General features: G+C 43.4%; 1 protein-coding gene across 1 annotated transcript; it reads right to left on the reverse strand.

Annotated features, from left to right (window-relative positions):
* On the reverse strand, positions 1–27,971 carry FNDC7 (fibronectin type III domain containing 7). The gene is made up of 13 exons (XM_046019039.1): positions 27,896–27,971; positions 27,368–27,386; positions 21,431–21,685; positions 20,438–20,698; positions 17,985–18,242; positions 15,721–15,975; positions 13,481–13,738; positions 12,142–12,396; positions 10,723–10,977; positions 8,814–9,074; positions 5,508–5,537; positions 893–963; positions 1–804 (listed from the first exon to the last, which is right to left on the reverse strand). The coding sequence occupies exons 1-12, from the start codon at positions 27,968–27,970 to the stop codon at positions 932–934; spliced, it is 2,214 nt and encodes a 737-aa protein (XP_045874995.1). The 5' UTR covers position 27,971; the 3' UTR covers positions 1–804; positions 893–931.
* Between the last annotated feature and the right edge of the window lie 18 nt (positions 27,972–27,989).

Here is a 27,989-nt window from a genome sequence, read left to right on the forward strand (position 1 = left end):
CAAAGATGAAGATAATGCAGTGTGAGTGGGGGATGTGACCAACAAGATTGACGGTCCTCCCCACAAAACGTGTGTGCATGTCAGCCTGCCACTGAGGAAGGCTTTGCCTTGACTGTCACTCCATTGAAGTCTTTGCTCAGTCACAACCTTGCCTACAATCCTTCCAGCAACAGGCCAACAGCTTTGCCTCGCAGATGCTCACGCAGAGGTAACATCACAGGATGCTCTGGGATGGCCAACACTACAAGCAGCTTGGCTTCCTCCTAACTTGAGATGAGGGTGTCTGTTACTACAGGCTGCCCTGGAAGCTGCGGCTCTCCAACCTATGGCAAGGTCCTGCTGGAGGTCTGTCTTGAGATGAGCAGTATCTCTGCATGGTGGCTTTCAAGCTCTTGGGGAGTGAACATTTGCAGCCCTTGAATGGCAATTGTGCTGGGTGGCAAGTGCTGGTGTCCATGAAATAGCTATGAAGTGGATGTGCTGAAGTCTGTGTAGTGTTTGGCTACGAAATCTCAGAGGCCATTTCTGTGAAACAGACCTTTTACATTTCCAGAACTTTCCCAGTGTGTGAACTCACTGTGGCAGTCTTCCAGAGCACTTTCTGGATTTTTTTCTCTTCTGAGTCCTCTCCATAGCAGATCTTGAACTCCTGTGCAGGTGAGGACTCACCTGACCTTGCTTGCCTTCAGGAAGTGGAGTCAGAGTTGTCCTTCCAGAGGCCAAGAGAGCTTATCCTACCCTAGAGGCATTTTCATATTCTAGCAGAGCTTTTCCACCTCTATCACACTAACAAGGGAGTCAAACCTGCAAAAAATATGGGAAGATTTTTTTTTAAACAAAGCCAAAAAAACTTTGCCTTCAAACTCATACCATTTCAATTTAAGTTACTCACTAGGTTAAGCCTCTGTTTTTATCCATGGCTCGCTGCATTTCATTCTGCATTTCTTTTCCCTCTGTAAATCACTGAAAGGGCAAGGAAGGGAAGAAGCCACAGATACATTAAATACACAGACATTTTTTTATTTTTTATTTATATATTTTTTTAAGATTTTTTTTTTTTTTTTTTTTTGTCAGAGAGAGAGAGAGCGAGAGAGCGAGCACAGACAGACAGAGTGGCAGGCAGAGGCAGAGGGAGAAGCAGGCTCCCTGCCGAGCAAGGAGCCCAATGTGGGACTCGATCCCAGGACGCTAGGATCATGACCTGAGCCAAAGGCAGCTGCTTAACCAACTGAGCCACCCAGGCGTCCCCACAGACATTTTTTTAAACTAAAAAGCCCCCAAATGTCTCTGAGAGTTAGCTTAGTGTTTTGATTTGAATTGCTATTTTTGTAGCACTTCGTGGCAAGAAAACAGGAAATTAAGACAATCTGAACTGTTCAAATGGCTAGAAGAAACTGAGAAGTAGGTTCCGACTCACCAGGGTGCTTTAGGAAATGACCCCACCCACATGCTCTCAGAGCTCAGACTGCCCACCGACTCACCAGGGTGCTTTAGGAAATGACCCCACCCACATGCTCTCAGAGCTCAGACTGCCCACTCAGGACAAAGAACTTTCTTCTCTACCACAGGCCAAGTTGCTATGTTCTCAGACAGTTCCCATCTTTTACTGAATCAGGGGGCTGTGTCGGGACAACATAATAAACCCATTTAACTGCTGAGGGAGTTTTGGGGAGAAAAATTCCCCTGAAAGTACAGGTGAGGCTGGATGTTGAAGACAAAGAATGTCTCTATGGAGTGATGTCAGGCTACCTCCTGTTAGAGCACCCTTGCCTCAGATAGATGGTTTTCCCCTTCTCTTCCAACCTGAATCAAATTTCCAGCATCATAGTAGTATCTTTGAATTAGGGTTGTGGTTCTCAAACTTTAACATGCCCCAGCATCACTCAGAGGGCTTGTTAGAACAAAGGTTGCTGGGCCCTAGGCCTGGAATTTCTGACTCATCACTCATCAGGTCTATGGTGGAGCCCCACAAATTGCATTTCTAAGAGGTTCCCAGATGTCGTTCATGCTGTTGGCCCTGGGACCAAGCTTTGAGAACCACGGAGTTAGAGTTTTATGAGGACTGAAGTTACAATGCAAGTATCTTAGTTAGAAGTAGCAAACTGAAAGGTTAATAACTGGCACATAGTAGAGCATGAGATGAGCTTAAACGGATCTGAATTAATAATAACTACCATTTATTAAGTACTTTTTATGGGCCTGTCATTGTGCCCCACAGTTTACCTCTCATTTAATCCTCATAACATTCGATGAGTTCATTATTCCAATTTTCAGGAAACCTAGGCTGAGGGAGGGTTGAAGCCCCTTGTGTAAGCATAAGTGATAGCAGAGAGATTTGAACCCAGATCTGTCTCTTAATCCATTCACGCTGTTGAAAAGCTTTTGGATAGTCCAGGAGCCAAGGAAGATCAAAAGTCCTAGACCAGGGGTGCCTGGGTGGCTCAGTCATTAAGTGTCTGCCTTTGGCTCAGGTCATGATCCCAGAGTCCTGGGATCGAGCCCCACATGGGGCTCCCGGCTCAGTGGAGAGATGGCTTCTCCCTCTGCCTCTCCCCCTGCTTGTGTTCCCTCTCTGGCTCTTTCTCTCTTTCAAATAAATAAATAAAATCTTTCAAAAAAAAAAAAAAAGTCTTAGACCAATGAGATTCCCAAGACTTTCCTTCCTGTATCTGGGGGCCCCGTGTCACCCAGAGACCTAACTGGATCAATCCCATGTATATGGAGGAGAAATGCTGAAGCTGGAGACAACAGTTTTGAATTCTTCCCTACATATAATGAATTCCATATGATGTGGAAACTCTCAAATGATCCGGCTTACTCTTATTTCTGAAAGTCTTGCAGGATGTACTTAAAGAGAGGGTCAACCTTGATAAAGAATGGAGAAGTGAGGGTTAGGGGCAGCCCAGAGGGACAGAGGAAGGGAAGAGTAGTGACCTAGAGTAGTACTGTTCAAACCCCAGAGTATCAATATCACTGGGAACCTGATAGAAATTCAGAGACCCAGACCCTATCCCACCTCTACAGGACTGGGCATCTACATTTTAAAAAGTAATCTCTACACCCAGAATGGGGCTCAAACTTAGGACCCCAAGATCAAGAGTCACATGCTCTACCAACTGAGCCAGCCAGGCACCCCTCTACATTCCTTATTAGCTCTTCAGGAGATTTTGTTATACATCAAAGTTTGAGAATTAATACCTAAGCAGTGTTTCTCAAATTTGAAAATGCATATGAATCAGGGGCACCTGGGTGGCTCAGTGGGTTAAAGCCTCTGCCTTTGGCTCAGGTCATGATCCCAGGGTCATGGGGCTCTCTGCTCAGCAGGGAGCCTGCTTCCTCCTCTCTTTCTGCCTGCCTGCCTCTCTGCCTACTTGTGATCTCTGTCAAGTAAATAAATAAAATCTTTTAAAAAAATGCATATGAATCACCCGAGGACTTAATAAATCAGAGTGGGGCCTAGGATTGTTCATTTATAAAACATTCTTTCAGAAGATTTTTTTTTAATTTAAGTAATCTCTACACCCAAGGTGGGGCTTGAACTCACAATCCCTGAGGTCAAGAGTCACATGCTCTACTGACTGAGCCAGCCAGATGCTCCCTGAGACTATACATTTTGAGCAAGCTTCCTGGTGATGCTGATGAGTAGCAAAGTCTATGAGTGATGGTTTTCAAGCATTTTTTTTTTTTTTAAAGACTTTCAACTCTGTCTTTAACAAAATCTTAGGGATGGTCTCCATAACATACCACTTGCCTCCTGCCAGGGACCCCAAAGTCACTTCTCTTACCCCTCTGGGGCTCAGGGGAAACCTGGTTAAATACTGTTCTAATACTGGACATAGTTTCCAAAAATGCAGACCCAGGCCTGTGTACATTTTTCACTGAAGACCAGGGCTGGCAGTCATGAGTCCTCTGGGAGTTTTTTAAAGTAATGTTTTATAATTTAGAAGTTTCCTCAGTTTGTTTTTAATCAGCTAGGCTGGCTTCCCAATAGTTGCTGGAAACAAAAACCTTTTAAAAATGAATGGGGCGGGCACCTGGGTGGCTCAGTGGGTTAAATCCTCTGCCTTCAGCTCAGGTCATGGTCCCAGGGTCCTGGGATCGAGCCCCACATTGGGCTCTCTGCTCAGAGGGGAGCCTGCTTCCCTTCCTCTCTCTCTGCCTGCTTCTCTGCCTACTTGTGATCTCTGTCTGTCAAATGAATAAATAAAATCTTTAAAAAAATAAATAAATAAATAAATAAAAATGAATGGGGCTTCTGCTTATTTCAGACCTGTGGTGGACAAGAAATGGAAAGCATGTGTCCTGCTGTCCTCTGAGAAGCAACGGATCAAGAGAGGAAACAGAACAGGCAGTGGAAAGAAACTCCACACCCAATTCCTGCCAGTGGAAGGAAATGTTGGATGGGGAGCTGGTCCAAACTGGGAGGCTCTTCTGGGGAGTTTGCTGATAGGAAGACTTCATTTCCACTCCTACCCTCTGAGGTCAGCTATGTCTGACTGGGCAAGTGGCTGTGTGTGTGTGACCACCCCGTCTGTAGTTTGGGGTTGATAGTATTTCCTGGGGGTTTTTCCAAAGCCCCCAACCAGGCAGGTGCCTAGAAGGCATGGCAACGATTCCTTGTGAAGCAGCCCGTGCTACTCACTGGGTCAGCACTCACAGCTCTGTGGTCATCCCTGCAGCCTTTCCAAGAGTAGCCTCCATGTGCAGCTAGTAGCCTCCTAGCCAAGATCAGTCCTGAGCACAGCCAAGGAGGTGATGAGGGTTATCCTTTGTCCAACTTCCCTTTAGCACCCCGGGTTTCCTCCACTGGGCATATCCACCCTTGTAAACTGGAAGCAGACGTATTGGCCTTTTGCGGGCTGTTAGCAGATTCCCTCTAACACCTGGCTGCTACAGGCATGGTCAGACATGCAGCGTTGATGTCACTGGCATCACCTGGATCTTATTAAAGTGCAAAGTCTCAGATCCTCCCACACGTACCAAATCAGAACCTGGTTTTAACAAGGCCCCAGGGGATTTGTATGCCACATAAAGTTTGAGAAGGTCTGCTTGAAAGCTGTAGTTCTTGGGCTTGGCTCTGCTTTAGAATCACCTAAGGAGCTTTGAAAAATACCAATGCCCAGACTTATCCCAGACCAATTAAATCAGCTTTTGTGGGGATAAAGCCCAGGCATCAATTACTTTTAAGCTCTCGAGGTGACTCACTGTCCAGCAGGGCTGGGAACCAGTCTCAGAAGTGAAGGATGAAACTGCTATCTCTACTGAACCCTATTTCCATTTTCCTGTGGGACCCTAGGAGGATGAAAAGATTTCCGAATGCAAAGAAATTTGTCTCAGCTGGTGGAATCTGAGGGGAGGCATTCTAACAAGGCAGAAAAGGTTGTAGGAGGGGAAGCCAAGAACCTCTCACATCACAGAAAGAGTCAGATTTGATCCCTACTTCATTAAGACACCCAAAAGAGCAACAACAACAAAAAATTGTTTCATCCATGAGAAAAATGACTTACCCATTCCAAGTGTACTTCCGGAGCAGGTTACTGTAATAAATAACAACAAAAGCATTTAAAATATGTTAACTGGTATATTCAAGATAGTGAAGACATTAAAAAAAAGATAGTGAAGATATAACTTAAAGAATAACGGGCTAGTCAACCAAAGAATGAATAAGAACCAGCTTGAGTGATAAGAGGAGATAGCTACTAGCAGTAGGACCTTGGGCAAATCACTTCACTTTTCTGTGTTTTAGTTTATCTGTAAAGTGGTAAGAATTAGAACGCCAACCCCATAAGGTTGTTACAGGGACCAACTGAATTAGTATATGCAAAGCCCTTAGGATAGTGCTGGGCACATACGCTCAATAAATATTAGTCATTTGGATCATTTACAGTATTGTCCTAATTATCAAAGGAAGGCACTGATCAATATCACTGATATTGAAAAAAAGAAACCCAAAAAACAAAATCAAAAAGTTTCTCTCAGACTCCTGGTTTTTACCACAGAGATGGAGCAAAAGTGGATTCCCTAACTTGAGTCTAGATGCCCAATCCTTACTAAAGTAGAATGACTGCAGCCTTGAGCTGGTATCCCACCAGAGGGTATCAGAGCTCTAGCCAACATGGACTTCTGGTGGCTAACATACTGGCTGTAGGATCATAGGCAAACACAGAAACTCACTAACTCAGTAATTTTTTAAATTTAAAATATATTGGATGATAGTTATGTGCTATGTGTCGAGAGTCCACAGAAGACCATTTGTTAGGGAATATAACACATTTTCAACTCACAGTCATAGGATGTGGTAAAGATTCGGGTGATACAGGGGTCATAAAAGAGGGAGCAAGAAAACTAGATCAGCCTCTAGAAATTGGAGAAGACTTCACAGTGGCTGGTGGAGTTCTCTTGGTGGAGGTGAAATTCCAGAAGAGTACTATATCAGCTCAGAAGCATGATATGGCATGGAGTAAGTGTGTGGTGAGGGCAGGTGTGTGTGAATGATCATGACCTGAGCCAAAGGCAGATGCTTAACCAGCTGAACAACCCAGGCACTCCTATTTTTAATTTTTGAATGTAGCTACTAGAGAATTTAAATCTTTTCATATATGGCTTGCATTAAATACATTGCACAATGCAGGTGTAGGAAGACCAACTACGGACAAACCAGGAGGAGCCTTGAAAGTCATGCCCAAAGTACTGGCTTTTATCTTATTGGGCAATAGAACACTTTGAGGACTTTGAAGCATTAAAGAAACACAGTCGGATCAGTGTCCTGGAATGACAACTCTGGTAATTGTATAGAGGCTGGCATCAGCTCAGGAAGACAAGACGGTGCAGTATTGTAGGGGAGAAGTGGTGAGGGCCTATCATACAGCAGTAGGTGTAAGAGAGAGAAGAGAAGTTGGATTTAAAAACCATCATGAGGGGTGCCTGAGTGGCTCAGTGGGTCTAGCGGCTGCCTTTGGCTCAGGTCATGACCTTGGGGTCCTGGGATTGAGCCCTGCATCAGGCTCCCTGCCCAGCAGGGAGTCTACTTCTCCCTCTGCCCCTCCCCCTACACGTGTGTTCTCTCTCTTTCTCTCTCAAATAAATTTTAAAGATCATTTTAAAAAATAAAAACCATCATGAGGGATACTTGGCTGGCTCAGTGGAAGAGCATGCAACCTCTGAGTCTGGGGTTGTGAGTTCAAACCCCATTTTGGTACAGAGATTACTTGAAAAGTTAAAAAAAAAAACAAAAAACAAAAAACAAAACAACAAACCAAACCATCATGAAATGAACAGGACAGGACTTGGAGACCCCTGAGATAGGGAGGGTGAGGGAAAAGGAAGCTGACTCCCAGGTTTTCAACTCTCATACCGGAAACAAGGATGTCTGGAGGAAGAGTAGAAACTGCAGGAGAAGATCAGGAATTCCCTTTGGCCCTGAGGAGTTGAAATGCCTGGGGCACCTCCAGGTAGAGGTATATGAATATGAATTTTAGGGTTAGAAGAAGAAAAGGGTTATAGGTAGAGATGTGGGAGTCTGGAAGCTCTGCCTTTTTCACTTATAAATCGAAGATAATAAAATTTGTTGAACCTAACTCAGAGTTATTTTGAGCATTCAATGAGATACTGAATGTGAAAACCCTTGATAAACTGTAAAACATGATGCACTGTTACTGAGCGGAAGCCTCTTTTTCCCTGAAGAGCTGATCCTCACCCCAAGAACCTATTCCTGTCCCTTCCCATAGGGCAGTACTCTGGGCCAGCTTGTCCTGTGGACAAGATAATGAAAAAAACAAGGAATCAGAGCATGACAGACAAGGGCAGCAAGAACACCAATGAGATGAACTGGCCTGGTTCTGTCCAGGGGACATGAGTCTTCTTGTCACTGGGAATTCTAGATTCTGGTTATCAGTAAAGGTTTCTGAGGGTATTTATTCCTCTTCCTGTGATCATCTATAAAATTCTAGGGCCTTATCCTCTCTTTTCTTTAAAAAAAATTTTTTAGGGGCGCCTGGGTGGTTCAGTGGTTTAAGCTGCTGCCTTCGGCTCAGGTCATGATCTCAGGGTCCTGGGATCGAGTCCCACGTCCGGCTCTCTGCTCTGAGGGGAGCCTGCTTCCCTCTCACTCTCTCTGTCTGCCTCTCTGCCTACTTGTGATCTCTCTCTGTCAAATAAATAAATAAAATCTTTAAAAAAAATTTTTTTTTTAGAAATATGTGAAAAATATATGACTTTGCCCTTGGCAAAGTAGCAGAAGGTGCTGGAATACAGGGCAAGAGAATTGCTAGTGTTTCTCCGCCAGGTCTGGTGAGATGGAGCTGCTGACAGGCTTGTTTTGTGATCACAGACTGCCTGCCCACTCGTATTTCCAAACCTAGCTTGTGATTTATAAATTTATTTTCTCCCTGATCCTTCAACCTCTCCTCAGTCATAAGTCTGAGTCTGATCTTCTGCAACGATTCAAGTCTCTTAATTTCCAACATTTCAGGGTGTCTTCCATTATCTCTGAGACTATGTTAAAACTCCATTCCCAAGTCTCAAAGCAGAAGAGCATTTAAAATCTGCTTTACTATTTAAACAGCAAGCATCTGGTCCTTTTTCTGAAAAAGAAAGGCACAGCGAAGAGAGGAGTGTCTCCGAATCATATGATAAGAAAGCATCACAATTCCAAAGAAGCTTGAGTTCCCCGTAGCCAGAATCCACCCGCAGGAGGTAAACATTTCACACCTTTTTGACCTTCCTACATAGCAAATAAGTGGGATTGCTCTGAGTCTTAATTCACAGATTGAGTTCAGTGTTACTTTTAAACAAAGATTTGTAACTTGCTCTACCTGAATATATTTTTTTGGGGCAGAAAGTAAGCTTCAGTCCTGTCTCAGCAATTGGGGAGACCATCACCGTATATACGTCCCCACAGGGTATCTTGGTGACATCACAAAAACTGAGGCCAGCGCTTGGGGCGCATGTGAAAATGCCTTTGGAACCGTAGAGGTCAGTGCTGTAATTGGCAGAGCCCCTGGGGGCTTGCCAGTGGATCCGAATGCTATTCGGGCCCAGCCTGTATAATTTCACTCCCAAAGGGCAGCAGGCACCTGAAGGATAAAAACAAACAGGCACAAATTACTCCACCATCAGATAAATGTGGCCCTTATTACTCTGGGGAAACAGTACAAGTAACCTAAATAATACCTGATTAGAGCATTCTTTGAAGGGATACTCAGGTTTTTTCCATGATTGGAAATCCATGTGTGCTGGTGACATGGGCCATGAATTTTTAATAGAGAACAATGGTGAGTCCAAACTCCCCCCTGGGCAGATACGTATTGTATCTCAAACTGTGTGAGTCAAAGGTACAGGATCTTTGTCAAGAGCTTTCATAATGCCCTGGTTCTATATGATTTTAATGGGGCTGAATTTCAGTTAACTGCATTCCGCTTTAATTGAAAAGGCCTGTTTTGCTGGCTGAGCAGCACGATGCCTGGGGGGCGGTCACTTACACAGCAGTGACCAGGCTTTGCCGGTCCACACTGTATCCGTGCTAGTTTACAAGGTCCTTCTTTTTTTCTTTTCTAAATGCCTTGAGCAGGCCATGCATTCTGTGTCAGGCAGGGTTACTCAGTAACTAAGATAAAAATGTTGTATAATGATTAAAAAATTCAGTTACAGATAATCAGGTTTGTTGGATTTAGTCTTTCCTTTAAAAAAAAAAAAGTTTTTTACACGTGAATGTAAGCAGTGGGCCATATTCCCAGAACTGGATATCAGGGTTAGAGTTTAGGCAGCAAAATCTAATGGAAAATAATGGATCCAAAGAAAGTATGAAACAGCTTACAGGTGTATAGCATGTTATAAGTGCTTCCACAATTATAGTTATTTCCACTGAGGAAACAGAATCAGGGAAGATAAGACAACACAGCTTATAAGAAGCCGTGTCTTTAGGCTCCTGGTTGAATCTTTCCACTGTCCTTGGGGTGGCAAATTTATATTTCAGCTCCCCCATCCCATACCCTGGGGGCAGATACAACTAACTGATCACTGTCTCCTTCTCACTAAAAAGGTATTTTCAGGAGTTTTGTTTCCTTTCCTTTCCTTTTTCATTTTCTTTCCTCTTTTCTTTTTCCTTTCCTTCCTCTTCCTTCAGTTCCCTTCCCTTTCCCTCTCCCTCTCCCTCACCTTTCCCAAAACAGGGCTCCAAGCAGCCACTTCAGTGGACTAGAATCATACAAGAGAATCTTATTTGCCAACCCTGTACCACTTCTACCTTCCTCTGCTATTCCCTAATGATTTGGTCTTTGAAGACCAAAGAACAAGATCCAAAACTGTCAGTAGACAGTGTTCTTTCAGCCTGTTGAAATAAGAAACCAGAGAGGGGTTTGGCATGGTTTAGAAGAGAGAGGTAATAGCATAATATACTGCAAAGAAAGAATTCAAGCCAAACAGAGTGTGTGTCCTCGATGCTTTCTGAAAACTTTGCCAGACTGAGTTACTCTGGGCTGTCTGTCCTCCCTTTGGGAAAAGGATACCTGCACCGCATTACCAAGGGCATCAATTCAACAACCACAAACAGGAGCCTCTGAAGCACTGAGTCTCTAAGTCAAGAGGAAAACTGTAAACATTTTAGAAAGTAATATGAACTGATAATGCTAGCTAGATGGAGGGGCAGCATCTTTTTAGATAAGAAGGAGGGGCATGTGTCTGGATTCACAATCACCGCAGAGCTGGAGTTTAGAAGTCACTCACTGGAGGAATAACTTTGGTAGATGCAGTCCATCGTCAGCCCCGTGGCACTAATCGCTTGTAGTGCCACCGTGTAATTGACACCACAGGAGATGCATCCCAGGAGGCACTGGGTTTGATGGGTGAGACACTTCGAGTGTCCGGTGTGTGACTCTAGGACTGTCACATAGGTTTGGGCCCCGGTCCCAATAGTCCAGCTCACGTTGATGACTGACTGTGTGACCTGAGTTACTGTCAGACCAGCTGGACAGCACGGCACTTAGGTAGGGAAAAAGAGAAAGAATTGGGTATTTATTGTGGAAAATGACCAAGAATGATATTTTGTCTGTATTTCATTCAATATCCTAAATTTCTCAAAACTTTCCATTGTTAATCAAAATCTCCTTTTGTTAAGCAAAATCTCATTCCTCTGATATGTTATTTAATATCAAGTGTACATAGGGGGTGCTTTCCTCAAGAACATGGAGCACTAACTAGCTGTAGGTAATGTGAGCTCCAATTTTTTCCAGAACAAGGAAGAAATCCTTTGTTGTTGCACAACCTTAGCAATGTCAGTTGCAAATTTCAAAGCAATGGCTTCATTCATCTCTTCTCTCAATATAACATTTCATAGCCTCTACAATTAAATGTATTTTTCTTTTTTCATGCATTTCATAGTGCGTAATTGATATAAAAACTTGTAATATTTTTAGCCACTGAAGAAGAGCACAGCCAATTCTCAATTCTTAGGGGCCCATGATTCAGGATCTAAGATATCTAGAATCTTCCTAAGTATTGAACATCATCTCTGTTCTGCTGCTTTTTACATTTAAACTTTTACAGTCTAGAGTGCTATCCATTGTACACGAGAGAAAATAATGTTCAAAGGCTTTAAGTAATTTGCTGAATTTGCCTCACGCCCCATGCTATGAAGCAGGAACAGCATTCTCTTATCAAGTCCTGACTATGTATCAGGCCCCGTGCTAAGTGCTTGCAGCATTAACATTCACACCCCGCTGCCCCTCTAAAGGAATTCATGATCCCCCTCTTACCAATTAGAAAACTGAAACTCAGAAAAGTATTATATACAGAAAGATTTGAAAGGCTGAGCCAAAGAAATAAAAAATAAACCAGCTCATTTGGCCACTTGCTAGTTGTTTTGGGAGATGATGTCACAGAGGAATAGAAATTCAAATCCATGTGTTGCAAAGCCCATCTATTCCTCCTTGGGTGTTAGCGTGGGACTATATTAGAGTCTTCCGATGCTATTTTTACAGAAACTGTGTCCCAGGATTGCAAGGTTTATTTTCTAAGACTCAGGCAGTTTATGGTTTAATGTGTTTCTATCACATGCGGGGTAGATCAGATGAGAATGTTCACAACTCAGAACCATATCTAAGGATCACACCAAAGTCAGCGTTCAGGCTGGTGGTTGCTGCCTACCTGTTTCAAGGGGCACACTGTAGCTGGGCAGGCTCCGCCCAGCCTGGGTTTCGGCCACCGCAGTGATGGAGAACACCGAGCCGCAGGGCAAGCCCGCCATGGCGCAGGACTGTCCCATGCTGCTGCACCAAAACAACCCCGTCTCCCCCTGGGCGGTCACTGTGTACATGGCATCGTTGTTAGTGGATCGCCAGTGCACGTTAATTGTGGAGAATGCATCCTTTGAAACATTTTTTATCTCAGGACTGCAAGGAGCTAAGAGAGTTTAGATTATTCACTGAAACAATGTGAGTCAAAAATAGCAGGTGTGCCATTTGGTCTAAAACTGATCATTCCCCTAAGTGAGATCATCAGTACTTTCAACCAGACCAAGCATGTAGGCCAGATTCATAGAGGTTTTTTAGGGAAGCACAGTCCTAGGTTCCTATAGGGTTGGGTTCTCTGGAAAATATTTCTTAAAAATATTTTCTTTATTTATTTTTGAGAGAGAGCGTGTGTGAGCATACAAGTTGGGGGGCGGGGCAGAGGAAGAAGCAGGGAGCCCAGTGGACTTGGTCCTGGTCCCAGGAACCTAGGATTATGACCTAAGTGGAAGGTAGCTGTTTAGCCAACTGAGCCACCCAGGTGCCCAAGAGGCATTTTGAACTCTGTAAGCAAAAACTATTAAGCCAAACATTTGGGGTCTTGGGGCACCTGGGTGGCTCAGTTGGTTAAGCATCCAACTCTTTTTTTAAAAGTATTTATTTCTTTCTTTATTTATTTGAGAGAGAGCACAAGCAGGGTGGAGGGCGAAGGAGAAAGGTAGAGGGAGAAGGAGAAGCAGACCCCCGGACGAGTGGGGGTTCTGATCCCAGGACCCTGAGATCACAACCTGAGCTGAAGGCAGATCCTTAACTGACTGAGCCACTCAGGTGCCCGGCATCCAACTCTTGATTTTGGCTCAGGTCATGATCTCAGGGTTCTGAGATTCAGCCCCACCTCAAGCTCATTGCAACTCTCTTTCTCTCTCTCAAAAGAGAGAGATAGAGAAAGAAAGATAAATATTTGTGGGCTTAACCTTCATGGTATGAATACAGGCAAGCCCCCCAAAAGTCAGAGGGACCGAATGGCTGAAGTCATCACTGGGGAAACCTTTCACTCTTCCCATGATCTCCTTTTTTTGTCCTTTTTCTTCCCACTTGCACTGTTCTACCTTCTCTTCAGCCTCTCTGTAGCCAGAGAGGGCCTCTACTGGTCCCTACAGGGTTGTTTTATGGTTCTTACTGAACGCCCATCCCGAGGGTCATAGCGGGGGTGAACTGTTCCAAGGTCCGTGAAGGAAGTCATAGCTGCACCATACCTGTGGTTATAAATCGGGAAGTACAGGACATATTGCCAGCCCGGGCTTCGCTGAAGGAGTACACTGTGATGTTGTACGTGGTGTCACACTCTAGAGCTGAGAGGGTGCAAGCAGGAGCAGTGTCATTGCACTCAACCACAGTGAACCCGTTGACAGCCCTGGTTTCGTAAAGTTCGGCACCGCGGACAGGAGACCAGACGATCTCTATTCTGTCACTGGACACCAACACAGGGTTGATGTCAGTAGGACAACAGGGAGCTGAAAGCGGGAGCAGAGAGAGAATGGAGGTCAGTAAAGGAGCAATGATGTCAAAGGGACCTGACCTCCCTGTGCCCAGAGGCTTTGCTACGGCTCTCCTAAAGTGCTGCAAGAATCTCCATGGGGCGCCTGGGGGGCTCAGTCAGTTACGCTTCTGACTTTTGATTTCAGCTCAGGTCATGACCGAGCCCGGCACTAGGGTCCTGGCTGCATGTGGAGCCTGCTTAAGATTATCTCTCTCCCTGTCCCTCCTTTGTCCCTCCCCTCCCTGTCTCAGAAAAAAAAAAAAGAAAAATAGAAAAGAAAAGAGAGAGAGAGAGAGAGAGAATCTCCTACAGGTCTGTCCAGCTCTGATTTTGGCCTAACACCCACTACAGAGAGGATAATTCCCCTATGCATGTGATGTCCAAGGTCATTGCAAGCTGCATCCAGTCCACATGAACTATGCCTCCCCGTCACCTGTCACACCAGTCTTCTCCCTTTTTTTTCTTTTTTAATGATTTTATTTATTTGAGTTTTACTGTCTCCTCTGTCATACAATCCAAACTAATCTCCATTTATACATTATAATTGAAATTAAAGACAACATTTTTTAAAAAGGTTTTATTTAAGAGAGAGAGAGAGACAGCATGAGCAGGGAGGAGGGGTGGCGGGAGAGGGAGAAGCAGATTCTCCACTGAGTGGGGAGTGAGATGATGGACTCAATCCCAGGACCCCGGGATCACGACCTGAGCCACCCAGGCGCCATCACACCAGTCCTCTCAATTCCTCACCCCATCTATGCTCTCATTTTCCTATGCCTCAAAGACTGCTAACCCTATACTGGAGTGCTGTTTCCCTCTTCTGCATGAGAAAAATCATAGCTAGTCTAAAGACTGATCCTATCAGTCTTCTGACACTAACCAGATGAAACTGAGGGCTGAAGGAGGGGGGAGCACCATTGTATTAGTAGATCTTAGAAGAGACCCTACATTACGTCATGGACGATTTCTGACAGATGTCTAATTTAGCTTGGACTTTCTTCGGGATGACCTTGCCACACCTACATTCCATCCACCCTTCAATATCCAGGTTAAGGTCACTCCTTCTGGAAGACCCTCCTATGCTCTTGGGACCTGATTGGTAGCCCTTTGCTACTCCATATTCCAAAAGTACCAATTATTTGATTCCTTCATCTTGGTAAAATTTATTATAATCCTGCTAATAGTGTTATTTATATAACGATATTATAGTGTTCTTATTTTCAACATGGTTAATTGATTTCAAGTCACTCACTCCATTCATTCTTCAAAAATCAAGCCTCTCTTTAGGCTAATCACACTATGATAAGCATTAAGGATCAAGAGGTAAATAAAGCAAGAAGATCCAAGTCTAGTAGAGGAGAATAACAGTAACAAGGATGCTAATAAAAATACTTTGCATTGTGCTTCAGCGTACACAAAGACCTTTTCATATTCATGCTCTCACTGTGTGTCCCATTTTGCAGTGGAGGATACTAAGAAGCTAACAAGGTATATGTCATTATCTTCATTTTGCAAGTGAGTTAGTGGTCAAGTTAGACCTTAAACACAGGAGCCATGCTGCAGAGCCTTCCACACCATGCCTTTGCAATTGCGTCTCTGGTTTTGGGTCTTGGGGAAAGAGTGAACTCCTGAGACAGGAGGACTGCCTCCCCTTCAGCACAGGGTGCTGAACACTGAGTAGATCTTGGTGGAGGTTTTAATTTTTCAAAGCAAGTGGGAATGACTATTTTCTTTGCTCTCTTTTCAATCCTAAGTCTTTCATTCTAGTCAAGCTTGAGTCCAGGAAGCCAAAATTTCCTGATCTGGAAAGAATGTGAGAGGAGAGATTCTCTTTCTATTCTTGGCCCTCGAATGACTCCCGGGTGGTCTATGTAGGTCAATTAGTGCAACAGGTGATCTATGCAGCTGCTGACTTTAGAGACCTCAGCACTCCCTTTACACGCATCAAGGGCAACTTACCTGTGGTGTAATTGAACACGTCGCCCAGAGGACTCTGCCCTACCTTGTTATAGGCAAAAACACTGATAAAGTAAGTGAAGCCACATTCAGATAAGAAATTGCACTGGGTGAGGGAGGTGTTGCAGTGAACTTCCAAGCCATCATCGCTCTTCACAAAGACCACATAGTAATCGCCCAGATCTACATTGGACCAAGCCACAGACAGGTGGCCTGGAGGATCTTCTCGGATGGTCACTCTTCCGGGGGCACAAGCAACTAGGAAATGGTACATAATGAACAGCTATGAGAGTCCTGCAGGAGATTTCCTTTGCATCTTTGCAACTGTCCAGAATACAAGGAATAAATCAAATAGCATGAGCACAGCAACGAGACGTTCTCACGTGTTATAAAACTTATCTCACACAGTACATGCTAGACCATGTCAGAAGCAGACACGGATCCCCTTGGTTAATACTTGCCCCGTTTGTGTGTGAAGGCAATGCCAGGATCAGCACAGCGTGAAGGAAGGAATTCAAATGAAGCTTATTCTTTCGAGTTCTATGCTTTTAAAATCTTGGCCATCTCTAGTGGCAATCTTCCTAAAATATACTTCACAATTCGGGAACCCAGGAAACACATAGCACTTTCTAAATATAATTCTTCTATTGATCAGTGTGGGCCGTTCCCACGATCCTGACTGACTGTTTTGTACCCAAGGCGCGGTGGTGTCTCCCCACCGTCAATGTGCAGGATTCCTTCCACGGTGCTTTACCCCAGCCATGCATTAGAATTAACTTAGGAGATTTACAAACTAGTCATACCCAGACTCCATTCCCAGCAGTTCCAATTTCACTGGTCTTGGGTGGATTTTTTTTTTTTTTAAACTCCCCAGATTCTCTTAATGTGCATCCAAGATTGGGAAACACTACATGGTTCTTTCCCTCATGAAATGACTGACTTGATCTGCTGTGCTTTTCAAGGTGTATTCTTAGGGGTGCCTGGGATGGCTCAGTTATTAAGTTGTTAAGCCAGTTGTCTTCCCAGGGTCCTGGAATCGAGCCCCGCATCAGGGTCTCTGCTCAGCGGGAAGCCTGCTTCTTCCTCTCCCACTGCCCTCTGCTTGTGTTCTCTCTCTTGCTGTGTCTCTCTCTGTCAAATAAATAAAAACCTTTAAAAAATAAAAAAAAATAAAGTAAAAGAAAGCATATTCTTATCTCTTCCTTACGCTCAGCTCTCCTGACCTCATAACCATTTCTAATGTGCCGTCCAGAGTAAATTAGAGCTGTCAAAAGAGAAGCCAAGTCTCCAGATGTGCTATCTGTGACTATAATTTAACAGAACCATAAGAAACTGGATCAGAGGACTTGGCTGTACTTTTTCCCTGTGAAATTCAGTGCATCAGCTTGGGGATGGCTCTTTTCCTCTCTGTTCATAAGCCTTTTACACTCAGAGTGATACAGTTCTGACTGTTGGGTAAAGTGAACATTACTGGGATTATCTACATTTTCTTTGGCTTAAAGGACTAACATCCTATAATCCTGGGCTTGAATCCTAGCTCTAGCACTTATTACTGGTATGCCTTTGGAAAAATTACTTCATTTTTCAGACCTAAAATTGTTCTGCCTGAAAAAGGAGCTAACAGAGCCCACCTCATTGAGATGTCATGAAAATTAAATAATATAATTTATTGATAGTGCCTGGTACATAGTAGGTCTTCACTAAATGCTAGTTCCCTTCACCAAAACATACAGATGTTTCTAAATTGAGGAGTAAACCTCCACATAGGTAAATCTTTATTCTCTGGTAAGATGAAAATGGGAAACACATACTAAAAATTATAGACCATCCATCTTTATCTTAAAAAAATAGCTCCCCGTCCCCCCCCCCCAAATTGGGTCCCACAAGGCCTAGGTCTGTGAAGCATGGGGTAAGGAAGAGGCTGTTATCCGTACCACACAGTTAGAGCTGTGGATCCCTCCAACTGGATCTTAGAATTTGTACAACTTTACGAAGGATAAAGGAAAATAATTAGTGATAGACTAGAATAGGAGCCAGGAATCCTACCAATTTTCAAAGAAGTGCTGTTTCCAGTGCCTGCTATCTGGTGTCCCTATCACATTATTAAAACTCATTAGAATGTCCAATTCAATGCTTTCATTTAGACCAGGCTTTCATGTTCACTGCTTCCAGAGTGTTCTGGAACATCATCAGGTGATTCTTTGTTTCCCTTCTGGCAGTCGCCCTGGGTCGCCAGCCCCACAGTGATCTCACTGTTGTTTACGTACCAGTTTTTAGGGCCTCCGCAGAAGTTGATTTGCTAGAACCAGCATCATTACTCGCTAAAACTGAAATGAGGTATTCAGTGCCGCACTGGAGTGGGGAGATGGTACAGGCACTGAGACTTGTATGACAGCTCAGCTCGGAAGAGTCACTCAAAGCCATCACGGTGTAGTTGAAAGCTCCTTCCGTCGGGGCCCATGAAACAGAGGCTCTTAGAGTCCCACTGTCAAAAGAGACTTGAAGGTTGGCAGGAGCCCGAGGACCTAGATTTTTGAGAAACATTTATGATTGTGCAGTAGCATCAAGAACCCAGATAAGATTTGGCCTAACAGCATTGCAGAACTCGGAGGATGAGGCACCACGACAGCAGGTAGAATTGTTAATGGGATTTAGGGTAACACATCTGCATTGACTGTGCAAACTCATGTGACCTTAGCCATGGTATTTAGTTTGTTATTTAATTTTTTTATCATCTGTAAAATAGATCTAATAAGATCAGTCCCTAGAACAAATAGGTGGTAAAGAAGCATATTTTGAATGAATGAATCAGTGAATGCACAGCCCAACAAGTGACTGGATAATTAAATGAAATTATAAATGTGAAGGCCAAAAGGGCCATGTAGGCATGTTACTATTAAGTGGTAGGTCAAATATTCTATTATTGGTTGATGTGGGTGAACGGATTAGGCCTCAACAACATCCCTTCTTTACTTGTCATTTTTAATTTATTTTTTATTTCTTTCTTTTAGAGAGAGAAAGAGCACAAGTGCAGGGAGGGGCAAAGGGAGATCCCTGCTGAGAGTGGAGCCTGATGCGGGTTCCATCCCATGAACCTGAGATCATGACCTTAGCAGAAATCAAGAGTCGGCCGCTTAACTGATTATAGATTGGTCTCTACACCCAACTTGCGGTTTGAACTTACAATCTCAAGATCAAGAGTCATATGCTCTACCGACTGAGCCAACCCCTCCCTTTCTTTACTTTTGACACCTGCTAAGACTTTTTCTGTAAGAGCTTTTAGATTAGAACTGTTTCTAGAAGACAAGACTTTCGTTCCATTCTAAATCAAAGGGAAGAAAGGAACGTATCAAGTGTGATGGTCACGCGTTAAGGCAGTCATTTTAGTGTCTCCAAAAACATTTCCCTCTACATTCTCAGAAATATGCCTTCTCTTTTTTCAGGCCTAGCCTCTTGAAAAAACTTGAGGAGTATCGTCTTTGGCTGGGAGGAGAGAAATTGGTCTCAGTTGTCCAGAATCTGTGCTATAATGAGGGCCGCGTGGCAGGCATCAGAGACCTCCTTGCATAGCATATGCAGCACCTTCTGGACCCAGGGAAGGTCCCGTTTGAGGAAACAGACTCAACTCTTGCTCTGCAAGGCACCTGCCATGTTCCGCCTATAGGCCCTCTTCACAGGACCCTTGCCCTATTTCATAGTCAGCTTAGATGAAGTCACAGATCTGCTCTGGGATAATTCTGGGCCTGAGCATAGTAAGGGTTGCCTACAGTATTTTAGGACAACCAGCCCTTCCCTTATGGGGCATGAGAGAGCCAGGAAAAATGAGTAGAGTACTGGGGAGCTGTCAGGGACTGACTTGAGTCCCCTCAAAACTCATATGTTGAAGTCCTAACCCCTAGGGCCTCCAACTGTCATCTTATTTGAAAACAGGGTCATAGTAGATGTAATCAGTTAAGATGAGGTCAGGAGGGTAGGTCCTGTCCAACATAACTGGTGTTCTTATAAAGACAGTTACTTTCGTGTTCATTTCAGCAGCACACGTACCAGAACTGGCATGTTATGGATTAGCATGATCCCTGCACAAGGATGACATGTGAAATTATGAAAGGCTTCCTAAAAAATAAGATAATAAAAAGAGGAAGTCTGGGCACAGGCGTACGCTTCCAGGGAGACTGCCATTGACTGTGAAGGGTGAGGTTTTGGGGAATATATCTGAAACTCTGATTCCCAGCACAGCATTGAGTATCTTAACAACAGGAACTTTGTTTCGTTTGCTGCTGGGTCTCTAGAACAATGCCCACTCAAAGTTACAACACACTCACTAAGTGTGTACTGAATAAATAAATTCCTGTTTGTCCCAAACCTTTTTGTTTATGCTGTTGGTCTGAACCTAGAGAGGGTATGGGAGACTGGTAAACCTACCCACAGGTCATCTCTTGCTGTGGGATACCGACTGTGCACGCTTGAAAGTAAGCTAGCTCTCAGGGAGGGAGAAGCCACACTCTGTTTATTCTGAGTGGCATGTCTTTATACACGTAGTTAGCATTTAAACTACCAAGGAGGAACAGTCAAGGCACTATAAATAAACTCATAATAAATTTAAATATCTGCTGCCGGCTGCTCTTACTTATCATTTAACACCACTCCTGATGGCTACAACGCAGAGCACCTCTCATTCACCAAAAGGGGGATTGCTGGGGGCTGAGCTGGAAGTCCTTACTTGTTCTCTGATTGCAGGTGGAGTCATCCCCAGGGGTGCCATTGGCATTCCATGCGTAGGCCTTTATGGTGTAGAGAGTCCCAGCTTCTAAACTGGTGAATGTCAAGGAGGTGTTTGTGGTATTCTCTTTCCATATTCTCCCCAAACCATTCGCTCGCGTGATGGACACAGAGAATGCAATTGCCATATATACAGCTTCCCACTGCACAAGGATGGAGTCTGGACTTGGAGAGCTTACTTCTAGAATGGGTGCAGCCAGCACTACAAAGACAAAAACATGCATTTGCAGTGGATGATAATTCAAATTTTGGAATAAGTAATTTGAAGTTGGTCTTCCATTATGAAATAATTATTTGCTTTGAAGGATTTACAGCACAGTTCCATTCAATAATGGTTAGCTATATGTGTATTGATCATAAATGACTTGGCAGAGGAATGGGGAACAGAGAAACTCTAATATTAGGCATTAGTTTCAACTGGAGTTTTATAAGAAATTATATAAAACATCCTTGTAATTACAGTATAACTCAATGGGGGAAATGATGGCTTATAATATTATAATGTGCACACAACCTTTTAGAAATATGCCTAGGTACAACTTTGTCAACTCAATTTAAGTCATGCTGATGACAAACTCTAAATGTTTTTATTTTAAGTAAGTCAAAATGTAGCAAAATCCCTTCTATGTGTTCTTTATTTAGCATGGTCTTTACAGATAACCAGGGTTAAAAACAGAAATCCCTTTTTCAGAGATTTAAAAGCAGGAATGTTCTTAAAGATGCCCAGAAATGGGTTTTCTTTTCCAAAGCATCTGGAATTTAAATACCACCTCCCCCACAGATATCTGAGTTGCCAAAAACACCATCTGGTGGCTTTCACCTGTGGGCCCCAAATCGTAGGCACTCACGTGACACAAAATTATATCACGTACTTGAAGCTTCCATATAAGTGATTAGGTCACAAGAGCTCCACAGGGAAGAAGCATCCAGCTACCTGTCTTTGCCTGCTTCGGAGGCGATGCTTGGCTTCTCCCAGCAGCACTGATGGATCTGATGGTGATTTGGTACAAGGTTGCAGCCTTCAGGCCTGTCACAGTGCCTGGGGAATTGGCCACCATGGTTTCAATGACAGTGTCTCCATCTTCAGCTGTGAGGAGGTAACTGGTGGCCCCTGGCACTGTGGCCCACTCCACAGTGATACTGTTGCTGATTTTTGAATAGGCCTGATTGATAGTGGGTATTTCAGGAGCTGAAAAAGATTTTGAAGATTTTATGTATTTATGTATTTATTTATTTTAGAGAAAGGGGGAGAGAGAGCATGAATGAGTGGGGGAGGGTGGGGAGTAGAGGGAGGGAGAGAATCTCAAGCAGATTCCACCATCAGCTGAGTCCTACACAGAGCTCCATCTTACAACCCTGAGATCGTGACCTGAGTGGAAATCAAGAGTCAGACGCCTAACCAACTGAGCCACACAGGCTCCTGTTGGAAGAGATTTTGAAGTTGTACATTAGCTAGGATACCTATGAAGATGACTTCTTTCATCATTTTACTTCTCAGACTAAGTCATTTTCATGTCATCCTTTAGACATAAACTTTGCCCTCATTTTCTTTTCTTTTTTTTAAAAAAAGATTTTATTTTTAGGGGCACCTGGGTGGCACAGTCAGTTAAGTGACCGACTCTGGGTTCTGGCTCAGGTCATGATCTCAGGGTCCTGGGATTGAGCCCCACATCAGGCTCTGCCCTCAGCCAGGAGTTTGCTTGAGATTCTCTCTCTCTCTCCCTCTGCCCCTCCCTCTGCTTGCACTCTGGCTATCTCTCTCTCTAAATGAGTAAATAAATAAATCCTTTTTATAAAAAAGATTGGTTTTTAAATTTTTACTTATTTTTAGATTTTATTTTTAAATAATCTCTACACCCAATGTGGGGCTCAAACTCACAACCCTGAGATCAAGAGGCCCATGCTCTACCGACTGAGTCAGCCAGAAACCTCTGCCCTTCAGGATCAAGACAAAACAGAGAAAAAGAAAGGCAGAGCTGTTCTCCAGAAGAGAGACAGAAATCTCAAACCTCTCATTCAGGAACAGGATTTCAAACAGATTTTTCCCAGTCGCCTCTAGGATATTTTGCACTTTTTGTACTTCTAAAAGAGTTAAATCAGAGTAGGGGTAAAAGAGTGGGGCTCCTGGCTGGCTCAGTCAGTGGAGCACATGACCCTTGATCTTGGGGTTGTGAGTTCGAGCCCCACATTGGGCGCAGAGCCTATTTAAAAAAAAACAAAAGAAAAAAGAAAGAGTGGGGCATGATTGTGGGAAAGAACTCCGAGAGGAAGGAGAGAGTCACCGAGGGGCTTTATTCTAGAGGCTTCTATTCTGGTTTGGCACTCTTTGAATTCCTGGGCCTGCTCTGCCACCGCTGGTCTCTCTTCCCTTCCCCTCACCTATGCTCCACTGCCTCAGCTTGATGGTGAGGGTCCCACCTCTCCTGGGGCTCTGTCTCCATCTCATGTACTTGCACATTACCCACAGGGTTTTTAAACTAAATAGAAGAGGAAGAATTGAGTTGCATTAGGATAGCTCGATTATACTTCCATGATATCAGAATAGAACCAGTTTTAGATTCTTCCATATAAAATAAAAATAAACTTTATTCTCCCCTTCTCCATCAAAACATCTTCTCTGGCTTAAGAATGAGATGCTGTGGTCCCTCCTCATCAGGGCCAGGCCATGGTCTGTCTGAGGGATACAAATGCTTATGTTAGGAGTGTATATAAGGCATTCCTACACTTTGGGGAAGGGGTAGGAGATACAACATGGTGACAAAGATTTACTAAATTGCAAAAGTCCACAGACACTGAACATGCCCCGTGTATAGGAGGTCCAAGTGGAAGGAAAGGTCGTATAAAAAACAGCTGGTTTTAAGTTTGGAACTGGCACTTAGTCTTTTCTCTTCAACGATGCTGCATCTGCTGGGTAAAATCCCTACATACCAAATTCCAAACTAAACTATAGGGCAAAGAGGAGAAAAAGTAAATACAGACCACATGTGTGATTTACCAGTATCAACTCCCTCCCCCCAGCAGACCCTACCGGCCGAATCCCTACGGGCATGACACAGACAACCTTCTCTTTCTGCACCAATAGCCCAGAGAGTTGGCTTTGGCAGCAACTCGGAAATAACCAGGCTGCAAGATTGAACAAAGTCTCCACTGTGCACTGGCCAGACATTCCTTGAACATCACCCAGGACTCCTTTGCCATCAAAAGAGAACTATGAAAGTTATATATGCTGGGGAAAAGTTGCAGACCTGCGCATCTTAGCCATTTGCCAACAGAAGGTGACTCTGCAGAAAGCATCCATGTCCCCTCTCCCCCACTGCAGGATAGAAAGTCCCAGCAAGGGCTGCCTGGGTGGTGCAGTCAGTTAAGCATCAGACTCTTGGTTTTAGCTCAGGTCATGATCTCAGGGTCAGGGGATCCAACCGCATGTCCAGTTCTGTGCCAAGTCTGCTTAAAATGATCTCTCCTTTTCCCCTCCCTGCTGCGCGTGCTCTCTCTCTCTCTTCAAAGTAAATAAATAAATATTTTAAAAAATATATATTAAAATAAAAAGAAAGCCCCAGCAAGGGCCCCCACTTTTATCTCTCCCGTACATTCATCCCTTTTCTGCTCCCACTTACTTGTCCTGTGTTATCTGCTTTCTTTCCTCTAACTAACTTTGTGAGATCTCTCAACTTCTTTTTCCTTTGTCCCCGTAGTTTATCTTATCTCCTGTGTTAGTGCTTCATGCTGGAATGGACTAACTTCCTGGAAAAATGACAACCAAACAAGTCATGGAGAGACAAGGCCTGACAGTGGATTCACAGAGGGTTTGAGAGGCCTCTGAAAGGATAGCATGACACAGATTGTCTCCTCACAGGCCCACCAAGGGGCCTGAAGATGCCGCAAAACTTGCCCATTTAAAGTGAGCTGGGAGAGGCACCTTTGCTTAAGAGCCGTAATGCGGGAAGCCAGTGTCAGCAGGATGAAACACAGGTGGAAGGATCCCAGGATTTGGATCCAGGAACTCTGGCTTGGCGCCCTGGCTCTATCATTTACTTCTGTCTCTCTCTCTCTTTTTTAATTTGACAGAGAGACACAGCGAAAGAGGTAACACAAGCAGGGGCAGAGGGAGAGGGAGAAGCAATCTTCCCGTAGAGCAGGGAGCCCCATGCAGGGCTTGACCCCAGGATCACGACCTGAGCCAAAGGCAGACGCTTAAGGACTGAGCCACCCAGGCGCCCCTCTGCCATTCACTTTTGCATGGGAACATGTACAAGTCATTTAACTTCTAGCCTCTGTTTTCTCCCTTGACCATGCAGAATATTAATACTATCTACATCTTAGGATTTACTTTGAAATGCAAAATATTTTTTAAAAAGTGAAATATCTACATTTTAGGATTATTGTAATGATTAAGTAAAATAGTGTGTGCAAGGGCACTTTGAAAGGTGGGGAGGGTTAGTGCATGTGTGTGTGTGTACCAAGACAAATAAGTTTTGAGTTTGGAAGAGCAGACCACATGGTACAGCCATGGACAAGTGCCAGGGAAGGTGAAATTCTGGGGATGGTCTGGGGTAAGCACAGGAGAAACAGATTGCCTGTGGTTCTAGGCAGGATCTGAGCAGTAGTAGCAGTGAGAGGTCAAGACCTCTGTACTATGTTTCCATTAAAGAGATGAGAAGCCGGAGCAGGATGAGTAAGGCTCTGGAAGTGAGCAGCAATTCTTCCCTCTTTCTGAGTTCTGTGTTTGGCCCACTTACTGCTTTGATGAAAGAGATAATTTTATTCTCCAGATTTGCAAGCAATCACTCTGATCAGTGAAGAGTGAAACCCTTTGCTTCTCAGCATCTGTACATTTTACCAAACGCAAGGAGGTCTAAATTAGCTTGGTAGCCCTTTTGGCCAGACGAAGAAACAGAGCCTATTCCAGAGCCCACGGAGAACCATAATGCACATACTCAGAAGGAAACCTCCTCTACAATGTCAATAAAACACATTCCATTGATCGGAAAGCCAGGTTGAATCAATTAACAGCATCATCTAAGCCTGCCCCATCCTTTCTGTCAAATGGTGTGGAGAGTGTGGGATTAAAAAGGGACCTGCTCTGAGAGCTCAGTGTGTCCTTTGTGTCCTGGGACCTTCTAAGAGGCAGAGAACTAGATTTTGTCCCCCTAAAGGCCACTTCTTAAAAAAGTTACTTTGTATCTGGCCAACCAGTCCTTTTCATTGCTTCACAGTCCTTCCTGAAGGTTTCTCCACTGTAAGGTAAGTAAATAAAAATAAAGCATGAGATGATTTTGAGAACTTACTACATATGCATAGATGTTATGGGTCAGTCATACATAACTATGCCAAATTTTAATATTTTATTTTATTTTTTTAAATGTGCCTGATTTGGGGGGGCACCTGACCTTGGGGTTGTGAGTTCAAGGTTCACATTAGGTGTAGAGATTACTTAAAAATTTAAAAAAAAATTTTTTTTTAAAAGTTTTTACTTATTTGACAGAGAGAGAGATCACAAGCAGGCAGAGAAGCAGGCAGAGAGAGAGGGGGAAAGCAGGCTCCCTGCCAAGCAGAGAGCCTAATGTGGGGCTCAATCCCAGTACCCCCGAAATCATGACCTGAGCTGAAGGCAGAGGCTTAACCCACTAAGTCACCCAGATGCCCAAAATAAATGGGATTTTATTTTTTAAGATTTTATTTATTTATTTGACACAGAGAGAAAGATCACAAGTAGGCAGAGAGGCAGGCAGAGAGAGAGGGGGAAGCAGGCTCTCTGCTGAGCAAAGAGCCCAATGTGGGGCTTGATCTCAGGACCCCAAGATCATGACTGCCCTAAAGGCAGAGGCTTAACCCACTGAACCACCCAGGTGTCCCTAAAAAATTTTTCTCTTAAAAAAAAAAAAAACACCCAAATTTTAAGCTGCCTTATTTGTAATTCCTTTCCTATGATACAGACAAAATAATAATTGTTCTCATTTTAGTTGAATTGCCATGAGACTTTTTTGGTGATATAATCAATATTACATGGGACCTCCAGATAATCAAAATCTCATTGAATATACACTTCCTTTCAGGGGACTTAGATTTCTAGAATGGAGGAGCTAGGCAAGTTCTCTAGAGATACTTTCTTTGCCTTCAGTCTTTTATTCAGGAAAAAATGATGCAAGCTTTTTAAAAGAAAGCCTTTTTTCTAGCTCTAAGTTATCATTTTCTGTGCTTTAGGGATGCACTATTAGAAGTGTAAAATCCGGGCGCCTGGGTGGCTCAGTGGGTTAAGCCGCTGCCTTCGGCTCAGGTCATGGACTCAGGGTCCTGGGATCGAGTCCTGCATTGGGCTCTCTGCTCAGCAGGGAGCCTGCTTCCCTCTCTCTCTCACTCTCTCTCTGCCTGCCTCTCTGCCTACTTGTGATCTCTCTCTGTCAAATAAATAAATAAATAAAATCTTTAAAAAAAAAGAAGTGTAAAATCCTTTCTTTTTAAAGTAGAGAGTCTTGAACTTCTCAAAAAATTTCTAATATTCTCCTCTAATTTTCAGAAGACAAATAGGAAAAATTATGTAAATTAGATTCTATACTATTTATGCTTAAAACTATTTCTTTGACTAGATTGATAATCATCATAGTATTTTACTGGTGGCTACACGTATTTGAGAAAATCCATGACTATATGACGTTCCCTCCATCTCAGTACTCAGTAGGATCATCTTATGAGAACTTGTAGGTTTGATTCATGTATTTGTCTTACCAGCTAGACTCACAGTATGGGTGCTCAGAAGATGTTGAATATTTTTGCTGGTGTAGCTTTTCTATTTCAGGGTAGCTCAAGAATTAACAATGGAAATTAACATCAAATATGGGGAAGGAAAACTTGTGTTTCAAAAAAATCTTACCTGTTTTTGCTGAAGCAACCTGAAAAGGAAAGTTTATAAAAATTAGAACCATGAAGAAAAATACCATTTGGGGAAACATAAAACATAAATAAGAGCAGTAATAAATTTATCACAACATTTTAATACATAATGTGAGCAATATTTGAATCCATACAGAGTATTTATTTGCACAAATAATTTCCCGAACTCAAATCTACCACAAAGGAATCCTAAATAGAATTTAGAGGCTGGAGGCAGATCACATTACTATTTCATTTTTCTCCCTGGATCTGCCTATTGAACTAAGTCAGTAGCTGTTGACAGATTTTACAGAAATCTTTGTTCTTAAAATATAATGATAATCTTGTTTTCTTTCTTTATTAAACTGCATTAAATTTCAAACATGCAAACATATAAAATCTTCCTGTGGTCCAAAAGTATTTTGTTTTCTATCTCCCCACTCGCAGTCTCTCAAGAAAAAGAAAAAGGTAATAAGTGTCTTTTTTTCCCCCCGTAAATAGTTGCAGGTAGGTTGAAATGTGAACTCACCATTTTAAGACAGATAAGACTGAATCCAATCAAAGGCCAACATTTCTTGGGTCCACCAGCCATCCTGTTGGACATAGCGCTCACATGGCACACA

The sequence above is a fragment of the Meles meles genome, chromosome 1 (assembly GCF_922984935.1).
Source record: "Meles meles chromosome 1, mMelMel3.1 paternal haplotype, whole genome shotgun sequence".
Classification (NCBI taxonomy): Eukaryota; Metazoa; Chordata; class Mammalia; order Carnivora; family Mustelidae; genus Meles; species Meles meles.

What these genes read in the sequence shown, in the direction of transcription:
- FNDC7 (XM_046019039.1), bottom strand. Translation starts at nt 27,970, where the DNA reads ATGTCCAACAGGATGGCTGGTGGACCCAAGAAATGTTGGCCTTTGATT. An exon ending in CGTGTTCAATTACACCACAG is followed by an intron (nt 13,739 to 15,720) that starts GTAAGTTGCCCT and finishes TCCCGCTTTCAG; the next exon opens with CTCCCTGTTGTCCTACTGAC. An exon ending in CCCCAAAAAAATATATTCAG is followed by an intron (nt 5,538 to 8,813) that starts GTAGAGCAAGTT and finishes TATTTATTACAG; the next exon opens with TAACCTGCTCCGGAAGTACA.